The following is a 17,978-nucleotide window of genomic DNA, read 5'->3' on the forward strand; positions in this document are numbered from 1 at the left end:
TTTCCTTCTTTCACACATTTAAGAAAGAAAAAAAAAAGGAAAAGGTTGATGTTTTATTCTGAAAACTACAAAGCTCAAAACAACAAGCATCCAACCATCCAGAGTTGTGTGACAAATGATCAAATAGCACAAAATATGAATGGCAAAGAGTTATAATATCCGTTCACATTTGAACAAAAATAAGGAGCACACTTTCTGCTTAATCACAGCGATACAAACAGCACACTACAATGATAGACCTCTGTGATCTTATTTTTTTTTTTGGCAAAAAAAATCCACATCCATCTTTATCTGAAGAAACATTCTCTCTCTCTCTCTCAGCTCCGGTACACAAAACATGATGTCATACTTGAGCCGTTTCAAGTAAACGAGAATAATCGTTACGACTGTAAAACTGTGAAAACACACACACACACACACACACACACACACACACACACACACACACACACACACACACACACACACACACACACACACACACACACACACACACACACACACACACACGAGTTGCATATAAGCAATGAAGAGCTTATCGTTGATGATGCATACAGAGCACATTTTTATAAAACACGGAATCATAGTTACTTAAAAATGACGATAAAATATGTACATCCCTGAAATAAACAGCGAACTAAATGAGAAACAAAGATGACATTCTGTGTGCTAATAGTTAAATGAACATAGTGCTCGGGTTTCTATACACTTCACACTGCCACCAGTCCGTCCTTTTATTGTACCAATCTTTCACACATTTCCACAAATTGAAATTCATCCTATTATCTCTCATGTTGCTCCTCGCAGTCCCCCGTACAAACATTTATTAATTCATTATTCTATGAGAATATAGAACGTCTCGGCAAGGTCAGATGGCTTAAACATTTCAGGACGGTCGTGTCCGATGACAGATAATACTCATGTGTTCATCTGGGTTTGATCGTGGGCAGAAAGCTGCAGCTACATACGCACTGCTGTCATTTCTTTTAAGGGAGACGCCCTTTGGCAGCTTGGTCAAATGGTTCAGGAGTTCCTATATTCACAACCAATCCATATGTGTATATATATATATATTTATCTATATATAGCACAATTATGTAACCGAGCTCCAGCAGCCCTGCCGTAACCACTCACTGTGGAATCGTTTGACCTCAACTACAAACCTCTACAATCAAAAGGCGTGACTTTAAAAGAAAAAGATTAAAACGTCAAGTGTGTTTAAAACTCGTAGTCCTTCTCAGCCATGTCGAGCGCCCAGGCAAACTTCTCCCTCTGCGTTTTGTTGTAGATCTTCTCGATGGGGACGGACCATTTCTTGCACCTGGAGAGGAGGGATGATAGACCAGTTAAGAGCAAAAAAACAACAACAATCCATCTGCTCACTATCCAGTTTGGAGGACGTTAAGGAAGAACAGAAAATCTTTGGCTCGTGGGCATTGTATTGTAACTTGATTAGTGAGCATTGCTTGTTTACTGCTTCGTATTAATGAACAGGTAAAGAGTCCACTAAGTATTGCTATATTTGCATAATACCCAGTACAGTTACTGCTGAGTACCTCGCCTCCACTCAGCCAGACAGATCTGTCAGTTTAAGTTTGTTTTTGGCTGCAAGATTGTATGAAATTTCTTTTTTTAGCCGACTTCAAACTTCTCCGCTTGCTTTTGAGTTTGAATGAAATGTGTTTTACGACCCCTTAAGCTTTGTTTAAACTCGCTCTTGGGCGCCGTAGCCCGAGCTCCGAGCATGAATGGAGGCGTTTGTACACTAAGCGCTGTTCACTGCATTATTCTCCGAAACGCCAGAGAGCGTACAAACTAAATGAAGTGTGAAGAATCAAAACGACAGCGAGTGTAACTCAGATCTGCCCATAGACTGTAAGTCTTATGGGCAAAATGCCATAAATCAACCTCCACAGTGCAGAGGAGGGATTGTAATTATCTGTAAACTCATATCTCATAGTAATAGATGACCTTATTGCTTTTGTACAAGAACTGTAAAATAAGAAATCAAGTATTAAATGCTTTATAAAGAAATTAAGGTTGAATATCCTGTAAACTTTAAACATAAATTGTGTAAAAATAGAGCCGCTTAATGGAAATGTTCTGCTTTTCCATAAGTCCATTCTAGTGTGACCTCATTACTCTTTAATGAGAAAGTTAACAATAAAAAATGCAAAATTTCCCACTAGCTGTACTCGACTATTGAGATCAGTTTCAATAGATACTGCTATTCCAAAAATCTATAAGGTGAAGCAAGAATGAAGGAAAAAGGTGGTGATGAAACGGCTCAGGTTGGACTGCCAATGAATAATAGAGATATAATGATATGTGTTTATTCATCTATTTATTTGATTTGATCTTTTTTATTCAAATCTCCAACTCGCACTTTTTTTTAATTTATCAATTTATTATATATTAAGGTTTTACATTAGTGTTGTTGTTTCTGCACATGGATGTGTGTATATGTGTGTAGGGGTTTGAAAGTTTTGTAAAATGAGAATTAACACATTTAAAATATATATATATATAAATATATATATTTGTATGTGTGTAAACCCAAGATAAACTTACATCCTGTTAATTATGTTAAATTATTCTACAGTAAATCCCCAGTGAAACATGATGATGTTGCTGCATATACATAATTAGTCCCATATTAACGTAAACGATACCTCTCTGCACAACAGATCAACACGCCACCCTGTCCTGTGATCGACCCGACTGGACTCTACGTTTTCATCCCTGTCACACATATTCACACATATTCACACACACACACACACACACACACACACACACACACACACACACACACACACACACACACACACACACACACACACACACACACCACTACAGTGCACATGCAGGTTCCCATGCACCGCCCGACAGGCCTTACAATCAGGGCAAAAACACGCAGCATTCCTGAATCCATTGTGATTGAGGAGGAGGCTCTCTCCATAAATAGCCGGCGGGGCTCGGGTAAAGGGAGGGCTGACCACTGCTCCCCTCTGGTTGTGGCCCCGCCCCCTCCGGCTGTGGGCCCGCCCCCTCCATTCAGCCACAGACAGCTCCTCATTGACTTCCCACATGGAGGAAGGAGTGCTGTTTGTGGACGTTCCCTGGCTTTTCAGAAACAAACGCCATTGTTCCCTATTTTCCTTCTGCAGCCTTTAGCCCTTTTTTTTGTTGCTTGTGCTGCTCCTTTTCCTCCAATGCAAGAGCATTTCCTGCCTTTTCTGTCATCAAGGTAGATATGCTCCACCCACCCCGCCACCCAGAGAAAGCTGGCCTATTAACACCTGTGAATGAACAGCCACAGAAAGTACCATGCCACAGAGATGCGTGGATCCAGGTAGTTGAGCTTGGAGGTGCCCAGAGCGATCTGCTTGTTCTCCTCTCTGTCGGTGGCCTGGACCTGGAGCTTCATCAGCTGCTCCTCTATCCTCTGGACAGCTTTACGCTTCACCTCCAGAGTCCTGGGAGACCCGACGACAGACAGAGGGAGGAATAAAGGGAGGTGAAGAGAGAGGGAGGTAGAGAAAGAAGGAGGTAAAGAAAGAAGGAGGTACAGAAAGAGGGAGGTACAGAAAGAGGGAGGTACAGAAAGATGGAGGTAGAGAAAGAAGGAGGTACAGAAAGGAGGTAAAGAAAGAAGGAGGTACAGAAAGGAGGTAAAGAAAGAAGGAGGTACAGAAAGAGGGAGGTACAGAAAGAGGGAGGTAAAGAAAGAGGGAGGTACAGAGAAAGAGGGAGGTAAAGAAAGAGGGAGGTACAGAAAGAGGGAGGTAGAGAGAAAGAGGGAGGTAAAGAAAGAGGGAGGTACAGAAAGAGGGAGGTAGAGAGAAAGAGGGAGGTAGAGAGAAAGAGGAAGGTACAGAAAGAGGGAGGTACAGAAAGAGGGAGGTACAGAAAGAGGGAGGTGGAGAGAAAGAGGGAGGTACAGAAAGAGGGAGGTAGAGAAAGAGGGAGGTAGAGAAAGAGGGAGGTAGAGAGGCAGGGAGACAAAAACATTATGTTTCGTGATTAACATTATGAATCGGATGTCTGTACAGAAAACACTAATGCTATGTTAACACTGTGTAGTTAGCTAGCTGGCTAATTCCACCACGCTTTCATACTACACTGGTTACAGAAAATGAGCCGAACAAGGTGTTGCTCGTACGCTGATATCAGTGTGCTTCCCTACACTGTGACAAGAGTGTGGATGAAGCTTTAAGTTATCTAATCTTATTGATTTAGCCGTTTGCTCGTTAGCTTGCTAATTCCACCACGATTTCATTCTACACAAACGTTGCTGTGAGAGATGTGTGAAGAACCATAAATCAAAGTGCACAGGGTCTCAGCGGTTTTTCGCTGCGGTCTAGTGAAGCTGTGAAATGTCGACCAATCCTGTTTTTGTCTCACCCTGTTCAGTTTCACCAAAAGAAACGTGTCGGCCAGTTCCAGGTGCTATTCAACGCCACAGCTACGTCAACTGGTCAGTAACTGGTTAGCAGCTGGTTAGTAACTGGTCAGTAACTGGTTAGCAGCGGTCAGGCTTTCTTACTTTTTGCTCTTCTCATCGTGGGAAGCCTTGTGTTCAGCCTTGGCAGACTTCAGCTGCTTCCTGGCTGCCGACAGTTGATTCTGTTTCTCGTCGATCTGAAATCACATAGATCATCTGCATCACTCAGAGAGGGAACATCTTCATCCTTACCCTAAACTAGAACATCAAAACTAGTGGAGGGACATCAAAACCCAGGAGAAGTTTACCTTGGTCTGAAGGTTCTGCATGGACTTCTCAAAGGTTTTGGGTGGAGCTCTCTGGTGGTTGCAGAGGATGGCCACCGCCCGGTTGGCACGGTTGTAAGACAGGATTTTAGCTGGGAGGCTGTCATCAGCTGGAGACCCAACAATTACCCAACAAGGAAGGAGAAGTAGTTTAAATAATGAAGTTTTGCTGTGATATAAAGGCAGAATAAGTATTGAAAGTTTTTTTTCTGACCAAACATGAATACGTTAATTGAAAAATTCTATCTGCACCGAAACGTAAACTTTCTTATAAACCGTAACGTCTACGTTTACTAGCAGCCTGTATCTGTTATTTAAGTGTAGCCTATAGAACAATATTTATTTACATGGAGGTTCTGATTTATGATTTGTCCCTGTCAGGTATATATTTTATAGTACATGAGTTTATGTTAAATGTTGAATCATTTATCACTAAGCCGTTTGTTCTATTCACCTGTGAGAGAAGAGCTAGATTTGCTTTATTATCCGTACTTCTCATATATTAGCTTCAAACAGATATGCATTATTGAAGAGATTCCTATTGAGTCTACACTTATTGAATGGACTTTAATGCATGCTGATATGTATTTCATACATATTTGTGATAACATCAGGTGGAGTTTAAAAAGCTTTCCTTATTATATTTTTTCAGACATTATTTGTGCAATTCTCAAACATTTAAAGGCTGTTAATTAATCTTTTAGACTTCTATAGACTTAAAAAAAACACCATTTGGTCCCATAATGTAATCTTGTGTTGATTTCTATTAAAAAAAACATATATTTTGATATATCACCAATTTCAGCTCGTAAAAAGTTTAAAAACTACAATTTTTGATGTGTAATAAACTGTAAAGAGTGATCGGAGTTTGAGTGGCGTTGGGTGTCATTCAGGTAAGCTGCGTGTGAAGCTGCTGTTACTCACGGCAGGCAAGTTCCTTGAGCTGCTGTTGGAGGGTGATGGAGGCGTTGTAGGTACGAAAGACCTTGGCTGTCAGGCCGTCCATCAGCTCCTGGAGGTGCTTATTCAGGATAGAAGTCTGCAGGAGACGGCGAGAAAGAAAAAGATGGAGAGAGAGATATGTGTGAAGTTGGGAGAGGCGTTAAAATATTCAAAATGTAATCAGTTCTCTTAGACTGAAACTTCGTAGGCGGATATTCGTGTTTGTGCTTCTTACATTCAGTCTGTCAAAGAGGTCGTCTTCAGGCTGCTTGTTCTCCAGGAACAGCTGGAGGTTTTTAAACACCTGATTGGGAAAAAAGCAAAGATTCGTTAATATCTCCTGTCTGTGAGTGAGTGTGTACCCTCAGTGTCTGTCCACGGCTAATCTCTCATTCTGTTGCAGCAAAAGTTTCGCAGCAAAATCCAGTTATGGCACCTTTTATTTCTTGTTTAATACTGCCATTAACTGCCTGCTGACTCACCACGTGCTACTCTTAACTGGTAGTGATAACACAGCTGAGTACATCGCCGACCCCTGGCTGCTACTCTGCGCCCAGAGACACAATGAAACGTTTGCTCATTGATATTGTTTTGGACGATACGTTTGGCTAACAGCGAACAGAACTACCAGTAAACACACTGCTGAGTACATCGCTGCTACGTCGGCAGCTAGCTTGGTGAGTTTAATTTTGTGTCTTATATTTAAGGGTCTTTTACGGTTGAATGAAGTGTGTTTTTATGGGTTGTATTCATTCAATCAATACATCAGTGGTCGCTGCAGACGCACCTGGTGGAGATCTGGACTCTACTGAGTGCACCCTGTTAGTTTAGCATGGAATCACTTCCATTTGAAACTTCAGACTGATAGTGTTCAGTGTGTACAATCCCATGTCTGCCAGATGGGGGCGCTACATAAATTCTGTTCATGATGACATGTGCAGCTGGTTCATTACAGGTTCATTTCTCTCTTGTGTGTACTCATATTTGTGAGTGGGGATGCGGAGAGGAAGTGAAGCCAAATAGACGGTGCCCAGACGTGTTGAAGAATTTGTGACTGAAAACAGAACATGTGTAGCGCATGTCTGTGTGTGTGTGTGTGTGTGTGTGTGTGTGTGTGTGTGTGTGTGTGTGTGTGTGTGTGTGTGTGTGTGTGTGTGTGTGTGGGTGGGTGTGGGTGGGTGTGTGTGTGCGCACACTCTGGTAACGGCAGGAAACAGACCACCCTGAGGCAGTGCTGAGGGAAAGCTTTTAGTGCCTGATCACCTGTCTGTGCAAACATCCTCCTTCTTGACTCATTAACACTAAATCCACATGTGTCAAGATGCACACCCAACACCACCCTCATAAAAACACATTAAAACCACAGTCTTGTGCTTTCGGTTCTCATTTCTCCTTTCCAGTTTCTTACCCTCTTCTCCACGGGGATCTTGTTGTAGTAGCGGATGGAGTCCTTTCCCAAGAAGTCAAACTCCACCACGTACTCCTGGTCGTCCATCTTGGGGTAGAGTTTGATGTGCTCCACCCGCAGCGAGCAGCAGCCGACGGTGTCCGCCGTCTCACCTTCCTCCTTTTCGTTGCCTGCTCTCAGTGCAAGCTGCAAAAGTAACACCATCACACATCGTGATTATTATCAAGACCTATTTCTCGTAACTTCTTTTTTAGCTGCGGTATATCAGTGTCTCTCCAGCTGGGAGCCCTTGTGGTTGAAGTCTGTGGAATCTAACTTCTTCCATGTGCCAAGCGTATATGAGAACTATGATAGGCGATGCAAAAAACATGAAAGCTTGTCCAATCATTTTTTTGTGCATGTGGGCAAAGTTCAGGGCTTTGTGCCATACATTACATTTCTTTGTTAGGTTAAGGAAAAGATCATGTTTGGGTTAAAATAAACCCTTTCTGGCAGGAAAGGCAAACTTCTCCCATGTGCGTGTTTTGTTGTGTGTTGGCAGGTAAGGAATATGCTCTGAAGTGTGTTTTCCTTGTTGCAATCTGCAACCTCATCGCTAAATGGCACCAAATCCTACACACCGCAACTTATATAATTTTATATTTCTTCAAATTAGTCCCCCTAAGTGCTACACACTGTTCCTTTAATCAAAGTGTAAAAGACAGATTAAATATGCAGTTAAATCTATTTTACTCTAAATGGAGCATAATTCACTAAATGAACATCATGCTGTATTGAAGAAGACTTGAAACTAGAGATTGAGACCATAAACTCATGTTTACAATGTTTACTGAGGGAATAAATCAAGAGAGAAGTAGAGTCATTTTCTCATAGACTTCTATACAACTAGTTGCATTGAGGGGAGCCTTACTCTGATGGTTGATTTCTTCCTCCATCCAGTGCTTTTTTCATATGAATCACAAAGATATGATGGTGTTTGAAATAAATGTAGATGTTTTTTTGTGACTATTTCTCCTCACCTTGTCTATGAAATACAAAGCCACAGCTCTCTGCCTGATCCTCATCTCTTTGGACTTCCAGTCGTCTCTATACTGGGTACGGATTCGATCCACGCACTTCTTCAACCGACGAGCGGTCTCATATTTCTGCCAGTCCTTCTCCCCCTGCACACAAACAGTTCATTCAACTGGGAAACGGATCATTTTTCGGTTTTCCATCAATGAATAACTGATTTAGGATTACATCAGGATGTTTAGAGTTGAATCTGAGAGCACAGGTACCTTGATCCTGGAGCTCGGATTCAACATGATGTATTTGATGGAGCCCTGGATGTTCTCCGTCCAAGAGGCCAGCCAGGTCACCTTGTTGTCATAGCGAACCTCCTTCCACTTTGTCCCTGGAGGAGGTTTAGGCTGCTTGGAGTCCCTGCAAAAAAAGGGTCAGGTTTACTATGAATAAGCGTGTAATCCGTCCCCTACATCATACTGTATTGAAGAAGACTTGAAACTAAAGATTGAGACCATAAACTCATGTTTAAGAGAGAACAGAAGTAGATTCATTTTCTCATAGACTCCTATGCAACCAGAGGAGTCGCCCCCTGATGGACAGGAGAGAGAATGCAGCTTTAAGACACTTCAGCTTTGGTTTAACTTTTCAGAACCGGAGGTTGCAGCCTGATTTATTACAGACCTGAAATAAATCTATCTCCATAAAGTATTTTTACTTACTCTCTTTTCATCTTAGTGGGTCAGTCTAAGATTAACAATGTATTGTAAAAAACTACAGCCACGAGACAAAAGCGTACACAGAAATGTCACTGTAAAAGAAACCCCATTATGTGGGGCTAGACATGTCCTCTCTGAGGTCATGTCCTTTCTGAGGTCACACACACACACACACACACACACACACACACACACACACACACACACACACACACACACACACACACACACACACACACACACACCTTACTCTGACAGGAAGAACACCTTTGACATGCCGTGTCGTTTGTGCTGATGTCTCTGTGATGGAAACTGAATACTACAACTTATCCTCCACACTCACACTCACACTCACACTCACACTCACACTCACACTCACACTCACACACTTCCCGTTAGGTATGGAGTGACGGACAAGTAAAAGATAAGTCTTTCCACTGTCTATAAATCACAACATGGCTGTTAGAAAAGTGACGGGAGGAGATAAAGGAGAAAGAAAGTGTCTGTATGTGTCCTTTTGACGGATTAATAACTTCCACAAGCACTAAATATATTCTGTTCTCAGAGCAGACATGTCGACACCTTACTCTTAGAATTCACACATTGTACACGAGTACAACGATGTACTTTCACATGACCTCACCTACGATGGTTCGACAGGGCCACCATGTGGTAAAAACTCAGTACTAGACATAGAACCAACATTAGTGTCTCGTGTTCTGTCCTGTGGGGTCCACATAGAGGTTTATTTCTAAGTGCCTGCGTCTTTTTTTTTTTCAATTGTTCCAAATTGTTCTTCTAAAAGTTGCTCGACCCAGCGTCTTTTTTTTCTGAGCGCTGAGAGGTTTTTTCGATGAAACATTCTTTTGCCAGAAACAGACGCTATGTGAAAAACAAAAAAGTGAATCTATCCGTGGTGGTGATAAAGGTGATGACTGTAACGGGGAGGTGACCCACTTGCTGCAGTTGATGATGATGTCTTGGGGTCTGATGCGTCTCTTCAACATGCCCATCTTCGGGTGATCCCCTCGTCCTCGGAACAGTCCCGGCGGCTCGATGCGGAAGTTTCCGATCCTCTCCTTGTGGTTGTCCATGATGCAGAAACCGTACTCCTGGAGGAGTCTCTCGTTCTCCTCTTTGATTTTCTACAAAAGTGCATGAAAAACACATGAAAATACACTGATGGATTTAAATGTTTATGTGGGTTTGGAGATTCTAGTTGGATGAAGGCCGACCTGTTTCTCCTGTTTCGACATCTGTTTCCTCGCTTCTGATTGGGCCTTGAAGTACTCATTCATCTCACCGAAGTCGCACTTGTTCAGGTCGGTGATCTTTGATTTCTCCTCTGATGTCATTTCCTAAAAAGGTACAGAGAAGACACATGAAGCGCGCATTGACTCGAATACTTCCCACCTGCCGTAGATCCTCTCCTCACCTTCCTCCAGTCCTTGAGGAAGTTCTTCCTGAAGATGTCCTTGGTGGTGTACTCGTGATCCAACATCTTGGCAAAAAACGTAGCTACCTCCTCGGCGGGAGCATTCAGTTTCATAGGCTTACCTACAAATACAGAGAAATCACATTGTAGTAATTCTTATTAACCCTTAGAGAAATGTGTTAAGACTTGCATTCTCTCTGCTGTCCACCAGGGGGCGACTCCTCTGGTTGTATAGAAGTCTATGAGAAAATGACTCTACTTCTCTCTTGATTTATTCCCTCAGTAAACATTGTAAACATGAGTTTATGGTCTCAATCTCTAGTTTCAAGTCTTCTTCAATACAGCATGATGTTCATTTAGTAAATGATGCTCCATTTAGAGTCAAACAGACTACGTCCCCTTCTTATATACAGTCTATGGCAGATACCAATATGATATATTTATTATAATATTATATATTAATCACGGACTCACCATCATAGTAAAACTTGACTTTGTCAGGCATGGCTTCATACGGCGGTGCAAACACTGGACCCTTGTGCTCAAGGAAGCGCCATTTGGATCCATCGGTGGATCTTTCCTCCTCCCACCTAACAACATCAAAACCCATGAGAGAAGAAACAAAACAAGGCATCTCTACTTTCTCAGTGGTTGTTTATATCAGCTAAGTGTAATTGTTGTGTGATTTCCTGAGGAAAAGAACGATTGCTGAGGAAACTATCTCCTGCACGCCACCCTGAAGTGCCTTCAGAGAACCTTCAGCGTAGACTGAGAGCATCGAGGTGAAGCACAGAACGCCTCAGGAAGTCTCTTCTAGCTGTGGCCTCAAACATTTCTATTTAAGTTGATTTTATTTATTTACCTTACTCTTATGCCATTCTATTCTACTAAGCAATGGTGACAGTATTAATTATTTTACACTTAATAATGTTTATTATATTTTTCATATATATATGTATTTATATTTTAAACCAGTTTTTTGCTATTATTCTTTTGTAATCTTAATTGAAACTCTGGCACAAGAATTTATTTCGCAATTAATAATGTTCTATCGTTTTATACTGAAGCGTAACGTAGCTTATCTTATCTTATCTTATCATATCGTATCTAATTGTACCTTATCGTACCGTATCAAAACGTATCGTATTCTATTATATCGTATATCTATAATATCGTATCGTATCTAATTGTATCGTATTGCATCTTTGTCCCCAAACATTATCTCACCATTTCCACTTCTCCTCCTCCTCCTTTTTGGCTTTCTTTCCTTCCGTTGCTTTCTTGTCTTTTGTCTTCTTTTTGGGCTTGATGTCCTTAAAAACAAGTGAAGAGGACAGAATAAATCTGGAGAACACAAACACCAAGAGACGCACATGAGAACGTAATCAACGAAAAAATAAAGAAATGTAATGAACCTCGTCCTCGTCGTCCTCCTCGTACTCATGTTTCCTCTTCTTGGCCTTTTTGTCGTGCTCTGTCTTGACTTTTTTGGGCTTGTATTCAAATCTGTAAACAAATGTATTGATTGATCCAACTGCGTCTCAGATTACGGAACACAAAGCACAAGGATCTGGGTGTAAATCTTGTTTTTGACACCCACTCTTCATCGTCGAACTCTCGTTTGGAGGTCCTGTTGTGTTGGGGAGACGGATAGAATCCGTTGTCTTCTTCGGGTTCGCTCTTAATGGCAGCGGGACTTCTTTCTCTACGTCAAACATCGAACACATTGAACTGAGTATTAGCAACCAAACACCTCGTAGATCACAACCAAACAATGCTGAAGCACAAAGTCACTACTGCCCAAAATGTCTCATGGCAAGCTTTATAATAATTTCATTTCATATCGGACACAACAAAGTTACGCTGTTTACCTCACATATCCATTTTCTTTCTCCTTTTTCGGCTTTTCTACGTGGTAGGATTTGATCTGTGGGAAAATGGGGAAATATATGAATCCGTCTTTTAAGAAGTTGAATTTCTGAGTTCATGGACTGCTTTTTAAGTTGAAGTTACAAAGTAGAAATGCTGCCTTTATAAAAAAAGATATACATATTTAGATTAAAGGCCTTAAATTAAAAGGCAGACGGACTTTACTGTTGACAAACCTTCTCTTCTCTCCTCTTCTCTTTGTCCTTCTCTTTGTGTTTTTCCCTGTGCTTGTCTGAGCTGCCATTGCTGTGCTTCAGCTTCTCTTTGTCCCTGTGTTTCTTCTCAGAGTGGTCCTTGTGTTCGCTGAGAGGTTCAGAGATCAAGTGCAAGAAGACCAGACACAAAAAAAGATGTCATTGACAAAGCACCGACCCCCAGACAAGTGAAAAAAAAAAAGTCAAGTCTTTACAAACGTCCTGCAGCCCACAAGTATTTAAACGGGACAAACGCTCTGCAGAGGTCTTTCATAAAAGAGGCTTTAATGGAGTCGTTGTGATGAATGTTTGCTGATTTAACATGGCAGGGTTCTATCCGTTCCAATCAGCAGGACTCTCTTAGAATGAAGGGTTCTTCCTGAAGAGATGATTTTCTACCCAGAACTGTTTGCTCCTGAAAAACGCTCTTTAAAAAAAAGGGGGGTTTCAAGTGTTCTTTGTGAAACTTAAGGTTCCATTAAGAACATTTTTTATCAAAAACAACCAGAACCAGGATTGTTGTCGGTTGCTCTGCACCACATCAGCCCGGTCCTTTAGGAACCTAATGAGGCCCAACGCTGCTGGAGGAGGTTCCCATGAACCCAGACTAACCCGTTAGACTAAAACCACTGCTAGAGTTCTTGGTAGAACCCAATGGGTAGGTTCTAGATTAAAACCTTGGAGTATAAAAAGGATCTCAGTAGAACTCCATGGGCGGGTTCTAGATAAGAAGCCTTGAAATATTAAAATGTGTTCTCAGTAGAACCCCCTGGGTGAGTTCTAAACTAAACCTTTACATTATACAAGGTGTCATCATATCTCTTGGATTATAAAAGGGTTCTGGGTAGAACCCCAATGGCTGGTTCTACATGAAACCCTTGAAATATTTAAGTGTTCTTAGTAGTACCCCATGGGTGGGTTCTAGATGAAACCCTTGGACTAAAACCCTGTTCTCGGCCCCCCTTGGAATATGACAAGGGTTCTCGGTAGATGCAACAGAGAAATAATCAACTTGAGTTTATTCCCAATAAAATAAGAGGAAACAGAAATGGTACCTGTTGCTCTGCTTGAACCTCTCTCGCTCCTTGTCTTTCTTGTGGTCTTTGTGTCGGTGCTCTTTGTCTTTGTGTTTGTCTTTATGTTTCTGCGGTTCTGCGATACAAAAGAGAGAACACGTGTTAAGCAGCATTACATTTATTTATATTTTTACATATATTTTATATATCTGAGAATCAATATAATGTCCCTTTGAGCTGGGAAGTGTATGAACACAAGCAGAGAGACAAAGAAAGCATCTGTCTGCAAATGAATAGGGTTAAAAAAAACTATTATAAATATTTTTTCTGAAATATTATGCTTTAATATGCAAATTAGGCATTAGCTTATGAAATATGGATATATATATATGTATGACATTGGATAAAACCCAAGTTCAAAATGATTGTTTTGTTTACATATTAGAGTGAAATGTTATTTACAGAGGGAATTTATGATATCTCTTTGTATCACTCGATAAATCAGAAAATACTGTCAACAGACACAAAAAAAAAATCAATTTTCTTCATGTTTTTAGTACTTAAATGTTGTATAAATCAGGCTATGAATGATCTATGAACAAACCCCTCTGTAGAAACCTTCAGAATATAGAGAGGAATGAAGCTGTAAAGTTTGGTGTATGTAAGAGCTACTGAAGTGGAGATTTCTGGATCAGAGTCTGAGAAAAAACTCATTTAGAGAAAACGTCCTTTAAAGATATGTTTAGTTAAATTACATACATGTTGAAGACACTACAGGTGAATAGGGTAAAAAAAATAACTAATAGATATCAACATGAAACTTCACAAGTTCATTACTGACATTAAGATGATTATTTTTTGTATTACAAGTTTTCTGAAATGTTATGTTTAAATATGCAAATGAGGCATTATCTAATGGTAACTCTTGGTGAATTTAGGTGAAATCTACAGATGGAAAAGCAGTAAAATAAAAACCTAAATGTGTATTTTGGATGTTTTCTTTCCACTACTCTGACAGAAGACATGTAATGGAAGCAAAATAGACCAAAATCTCTAAATTGATTAGTACCCCTGTTAATAATTATTTCATATTCCTCTCCAATCAGCCCTCAATGATCTGCATAACTGTGCAGCTGACCTACAATCATCCTCCACCTTCATCCTCCATGGCCACACCTGCACAGTGATGAAGCCATCAGTTTGCACATGTGAGGAAAACAATAATCATTTCCTTTCTCTCAGTGCAGCAATTCAAATGATTAGTCTTTCACAATTATTCTTCATATTAAAGAAATGTTCCCCTGCTGAGTGAAATCCCTCCCGAGGAGGACCTGTTTTGTCTTGATCATCACCTCGTGGCTCCCCGTTGTCATGGCAGGTTAATAAACGGGGTATTATCTGCTATATGAAAACACATGCACATCCCAACATTATAAACCAAAATGCATTCCCACAGGCTGCTTTGCTTCCCACATCAGGCAGCAATTAAACCTCCAAAATAAACAAAAGTGCGCTCAACTTTGCAGGATTATAGAATATCTATCTTTATTTTGTTGTATAGTATGTGTATTTATTGTCTGTGTAGTTGTATAGTATGTGTATTTATTGTCTGTGTAGTTGTATAGTATGTGTATTTATTGTCTGTGTAGTTGTATAGTATGTGTATTTATTGTCTGTGTAGTTGTATAGTATGTGTATTTATTGTCTGTGTAGTTGTATAGTATGTGTATTTATTGTCTGTGTAGTTGTATAGTATGTGTATTTATTGTCTGTGTAGTTGTATAGTATGTGTATTTATTGTCTGTGTAGTTGTATAGTATGTGTATTTATTGTCTGTGTAGTTGTATAGTATGTGTATTTATTGTCTGTGTAGTTGTATAGTATAGTATGTTATTTATTGTCTGTGTAGTTGTATAGTATGTGTATTTATTGTCTGTGTAGTTGTATAGTATGTGTATTTATTGTCTGTGTAGTTGTATAGTATGTGTATTTATTGTCTGTGTAGTTGTATAGTATGTGTATTTATTGTCTGTGTAGTTGTATAGTATGTGTATTTATTGTCTGTGTAGTTGTATAGTATGTGTATTTATTGTCTGTGTATTTAGTCTTGTAGTTGTATAGTATGTGTATTTATTGTCTGTGTAGTTGTATAGTATGTGTATTTATTGTCTGTGTAGTTGTATAGTATGTATTTATTGTCTGTGTAGTTGTATAGTATGTGTATTTATTGTCTGTGTAGTTGTATAGTATGTGTATTTATTGTCTGTGTAGTTGTATAGTATGTGTATTTATTGTCTGTGTAGTTGTATAGTATGTGTATTTATTGTCTGTGTAGTTGTATAGTATAGTATGTGTATTTATTGTCTGTGTAGTTGTATAGTATGTGTATTTATTGTCTGTGTAGTTGTCTGTGTAGTTGTATAATATGTGTATTTATAGTATGTGTATTTATTGTCTGTGTAGTTGTATAGTATGTGTATTTATTGTCTGTGTAGTTGTATAGTATGTGTATTTATTGTCTGTGTAGTTGTATAGTATGTGTATTTATTGTCTGTGTAGTTGTATAGTATGTGTATTTATTGTCTGTGTAGTTGTATAGTATGTGTATTTATTGTCTGTGTAGTTGTATAGTATGTGTATTTATTGTCTGTGTAGTTGTATAGTATGTGTATTTATTGTCTGTGTAGTTGTATAGTATGTGTAGTTATTGTCTGTATTTATTGTCTGTGTAGGTGTATAGTATGTGTATTTATTGTCTGTGTCTGTGTAGTTGAGCTGCTGCAACACTTAAATTCCCCCATGGGGATCAATAAAGGAACATAATAATAATACTTAATAATAATTTGTGCAAATGACTGATAAATGCATATATGCTTTTAATAACATAATGCAACTTTCTCCTCTCCTCTGTGCCTTGAAGTTTTTGCACTCATGTGTGCAGATGCATGAAGGCCTGCAGCACAGGGATGCAGGCCGGGTGGAGGTGGTGGAGGTGGTGGTGGTGGTGGTGGTGGAGAGATAGGGGGCTGGGAGCGGCGATCAACGCCCAGCCCTCGCCTCCATATCACGGCACACAGTCGGCTGTGTGATCGGAAAAGAAAATGGCGCAGAGACTAAGTCCTCAGCCCCAATTTGGCCACTTTCGGCTCCAAATTTGGGTGCGAATGCATGCTCGTATTGTGGAAATTAAACATGCAAAATGATCAGGAGGCCGGGTTCTGTCTGTGCATGTGGAGATATTAGAAATCGGAGGCTGGGAAGTGTGAATGCCAGACCCTGTTTTTGAACAATAGCCGCAAGAGAGTGGAGGAGAAGGGACTTAGTCTGTGGGACGCCATTTCTGCCCTTTAAACAACTATAACAGCAGACAGATCCAGACTGCAAATCCGACACAATATGCATTATAATAATAATAAAAAACCTCCATGAGAGGACCTACCGCTTCCTTTAGCTGCAGAATAAACCTGGAAAATGCGGAAAAATATGATTTTAATATTGCAATTTTGAAAATGCCGGTAAGCTCGGTTATTCCAAGTTTCAACCCTGGAAATGCATGTTTTTTATTTATTTTTTTGCATTAATAAAAAAATACAAAAAGGTACATATTACTATAAAGTTCATGCACAAATAGGAACTTATTATGTTATTCCACATGATTAACATGCATAGTTATTACAAAGGAATTAACAGAATGCATGAATAGAATAAATGTTCATTATGGACTATGATAAGATAAATACCTGTGAGTTCCCGTGTGTGTGTTCTGCGCTCATGTTGGGTTGTTTTGGTTTGGTGGAGCAGGTGAAGTGGACACAGCTGTTCTGATGGCTGAGGGGAACCTCTGCCCACAGACTGGAATGGAGTCCCAGAGTCGACCCACTGCGCATGCTCACACTGACAGGAAAACACTGTGCGTGGTGTCTACCTGAACCCAAAATATCCCAAATAATAGCAAAGATAAACCTTTTTAAGAAATGTGTTTTTCTTTTCTCACTGTTAGTGTAAGACCAGTTTCTGATGATTTTAAGAACCCCTCCTTCAAAAGAAAAAAACAAAATGGAACAATAAAAGTGTGCATGTCTAATACATTTTAAAATGAACTACTGGATTTCATGTATGGCTGTTCTCTCATTACATTACATTACATTACATTACATTACAGTCATTTAGCAGACGCTTTTATCCAAAGAGACTTACAATAAGTGTGTTCAACATAGGTATTCAAGAGAACTACTAGTCACCAGAAGTCATAAGTGCATCTCCTTTCTTAAACAAGCATCTTAAAGCATAAACCAGAGCAAAAGTACAGAAACAAACTAATATGAATACAATAAGTACAACAAACAATAAGTACAACAAACGAATACAATAAGTGTATTCAACATAGGTATTCAAGAGAACTACTAGTCACCAGAAGTCATAAGTGCATCTCCTTTCTTAAACAAGCATCTTAAAGCATAAACCAGAGCAAAAGTATAGTGCAGAGGCAAATTACTACGAAAACAATAATTGCAACAGACTAATACGAATATAATAAGTGCTACAAACTACTACGAA

General features: G+C 39.8%; 1 protein-coding gene across 1 annotated transcript; it reads right to left on the bottom strand.

The window, feature by feature from the left end:
• Positions 1-492: 492 nt before the first annotated feature.
• top1b (DNA topoisomerase Ib) lies at positions 493-17,242 on the bottom strand. The gene is made up of 21 exons (XM_054609967.1): positions 17,162-17,242; positions 16,861-16,885; positions 13,461-13,557; positions 12,388-12,514; positions 12,154-12,209; positions 11,883-11,987; positions 11,698-11,788; positions 11,510-11,595; positions 10,757-10,872; positions 10,283-10,404; positions 10,083-10,205; positions 9,805-9,992; positions 8,404-8,548; positions 8,143-8,286; positions 7,124-7,309; positions 5,951-6,019; positions 5,698-5,812; positions 4,756-4,883; positions 4,550-4,644; positions 3,330-3,479; positions 493-1,321 (listed from the first exon to the last, which is right to left on the bottom strand). The coding sequence occupies exons 1-21, from the start codon at positions 17,192-17,194 to the stop codon at positions 1,219-1,221; spliced, it is 2,304 nt and encodes a 767-aa protein (XP_054465942.1). The 5' UTR covers positions 17,195-17,242; the 3' UTR covers positions 493-1,218.
• Between the last annotated feature and the right edge of the window lie 736 nt (positions 17,243-17,978).

Source organism: Anoplopoma fimbria, chromosome 12, assembly GCF_027596085.1.
Source record: "Anoplopoma fimbria isolate UVic2021 breed Golden Eagle Sablefish chromosome 12, Afim_UVic_2022, whole genome shotgun sequence".
Lineage (NCBI taxonomy): Eukaryota > Metazoa > Chordata > Actinopteri > Perciformes > Anoplopomatidae > Anoplopoma > Anoplopoma fimbria.

Coding starts and splice junctions, on each gene's coding strand:
- top1b (XM_054609967.1), bottom strand. CDS start 17,194: ATGAGCGCAGAACACACACACGGGAACTCACAG. Junction 10,873..11,509: donor GAGGAGGAGAAGTGGAAATG/GTGAGATAATGT, acceptor TGATGTTGTTAG/GTGGGAGGAGGAAAGATCCA. Junction 9,993..10,082: donor TGTCGAAACAGGAGAAACAG/GTCGGCCTTCAT, acceptor GCACTTTTGTAG/AAAATCAAAGAGGAGAACGA.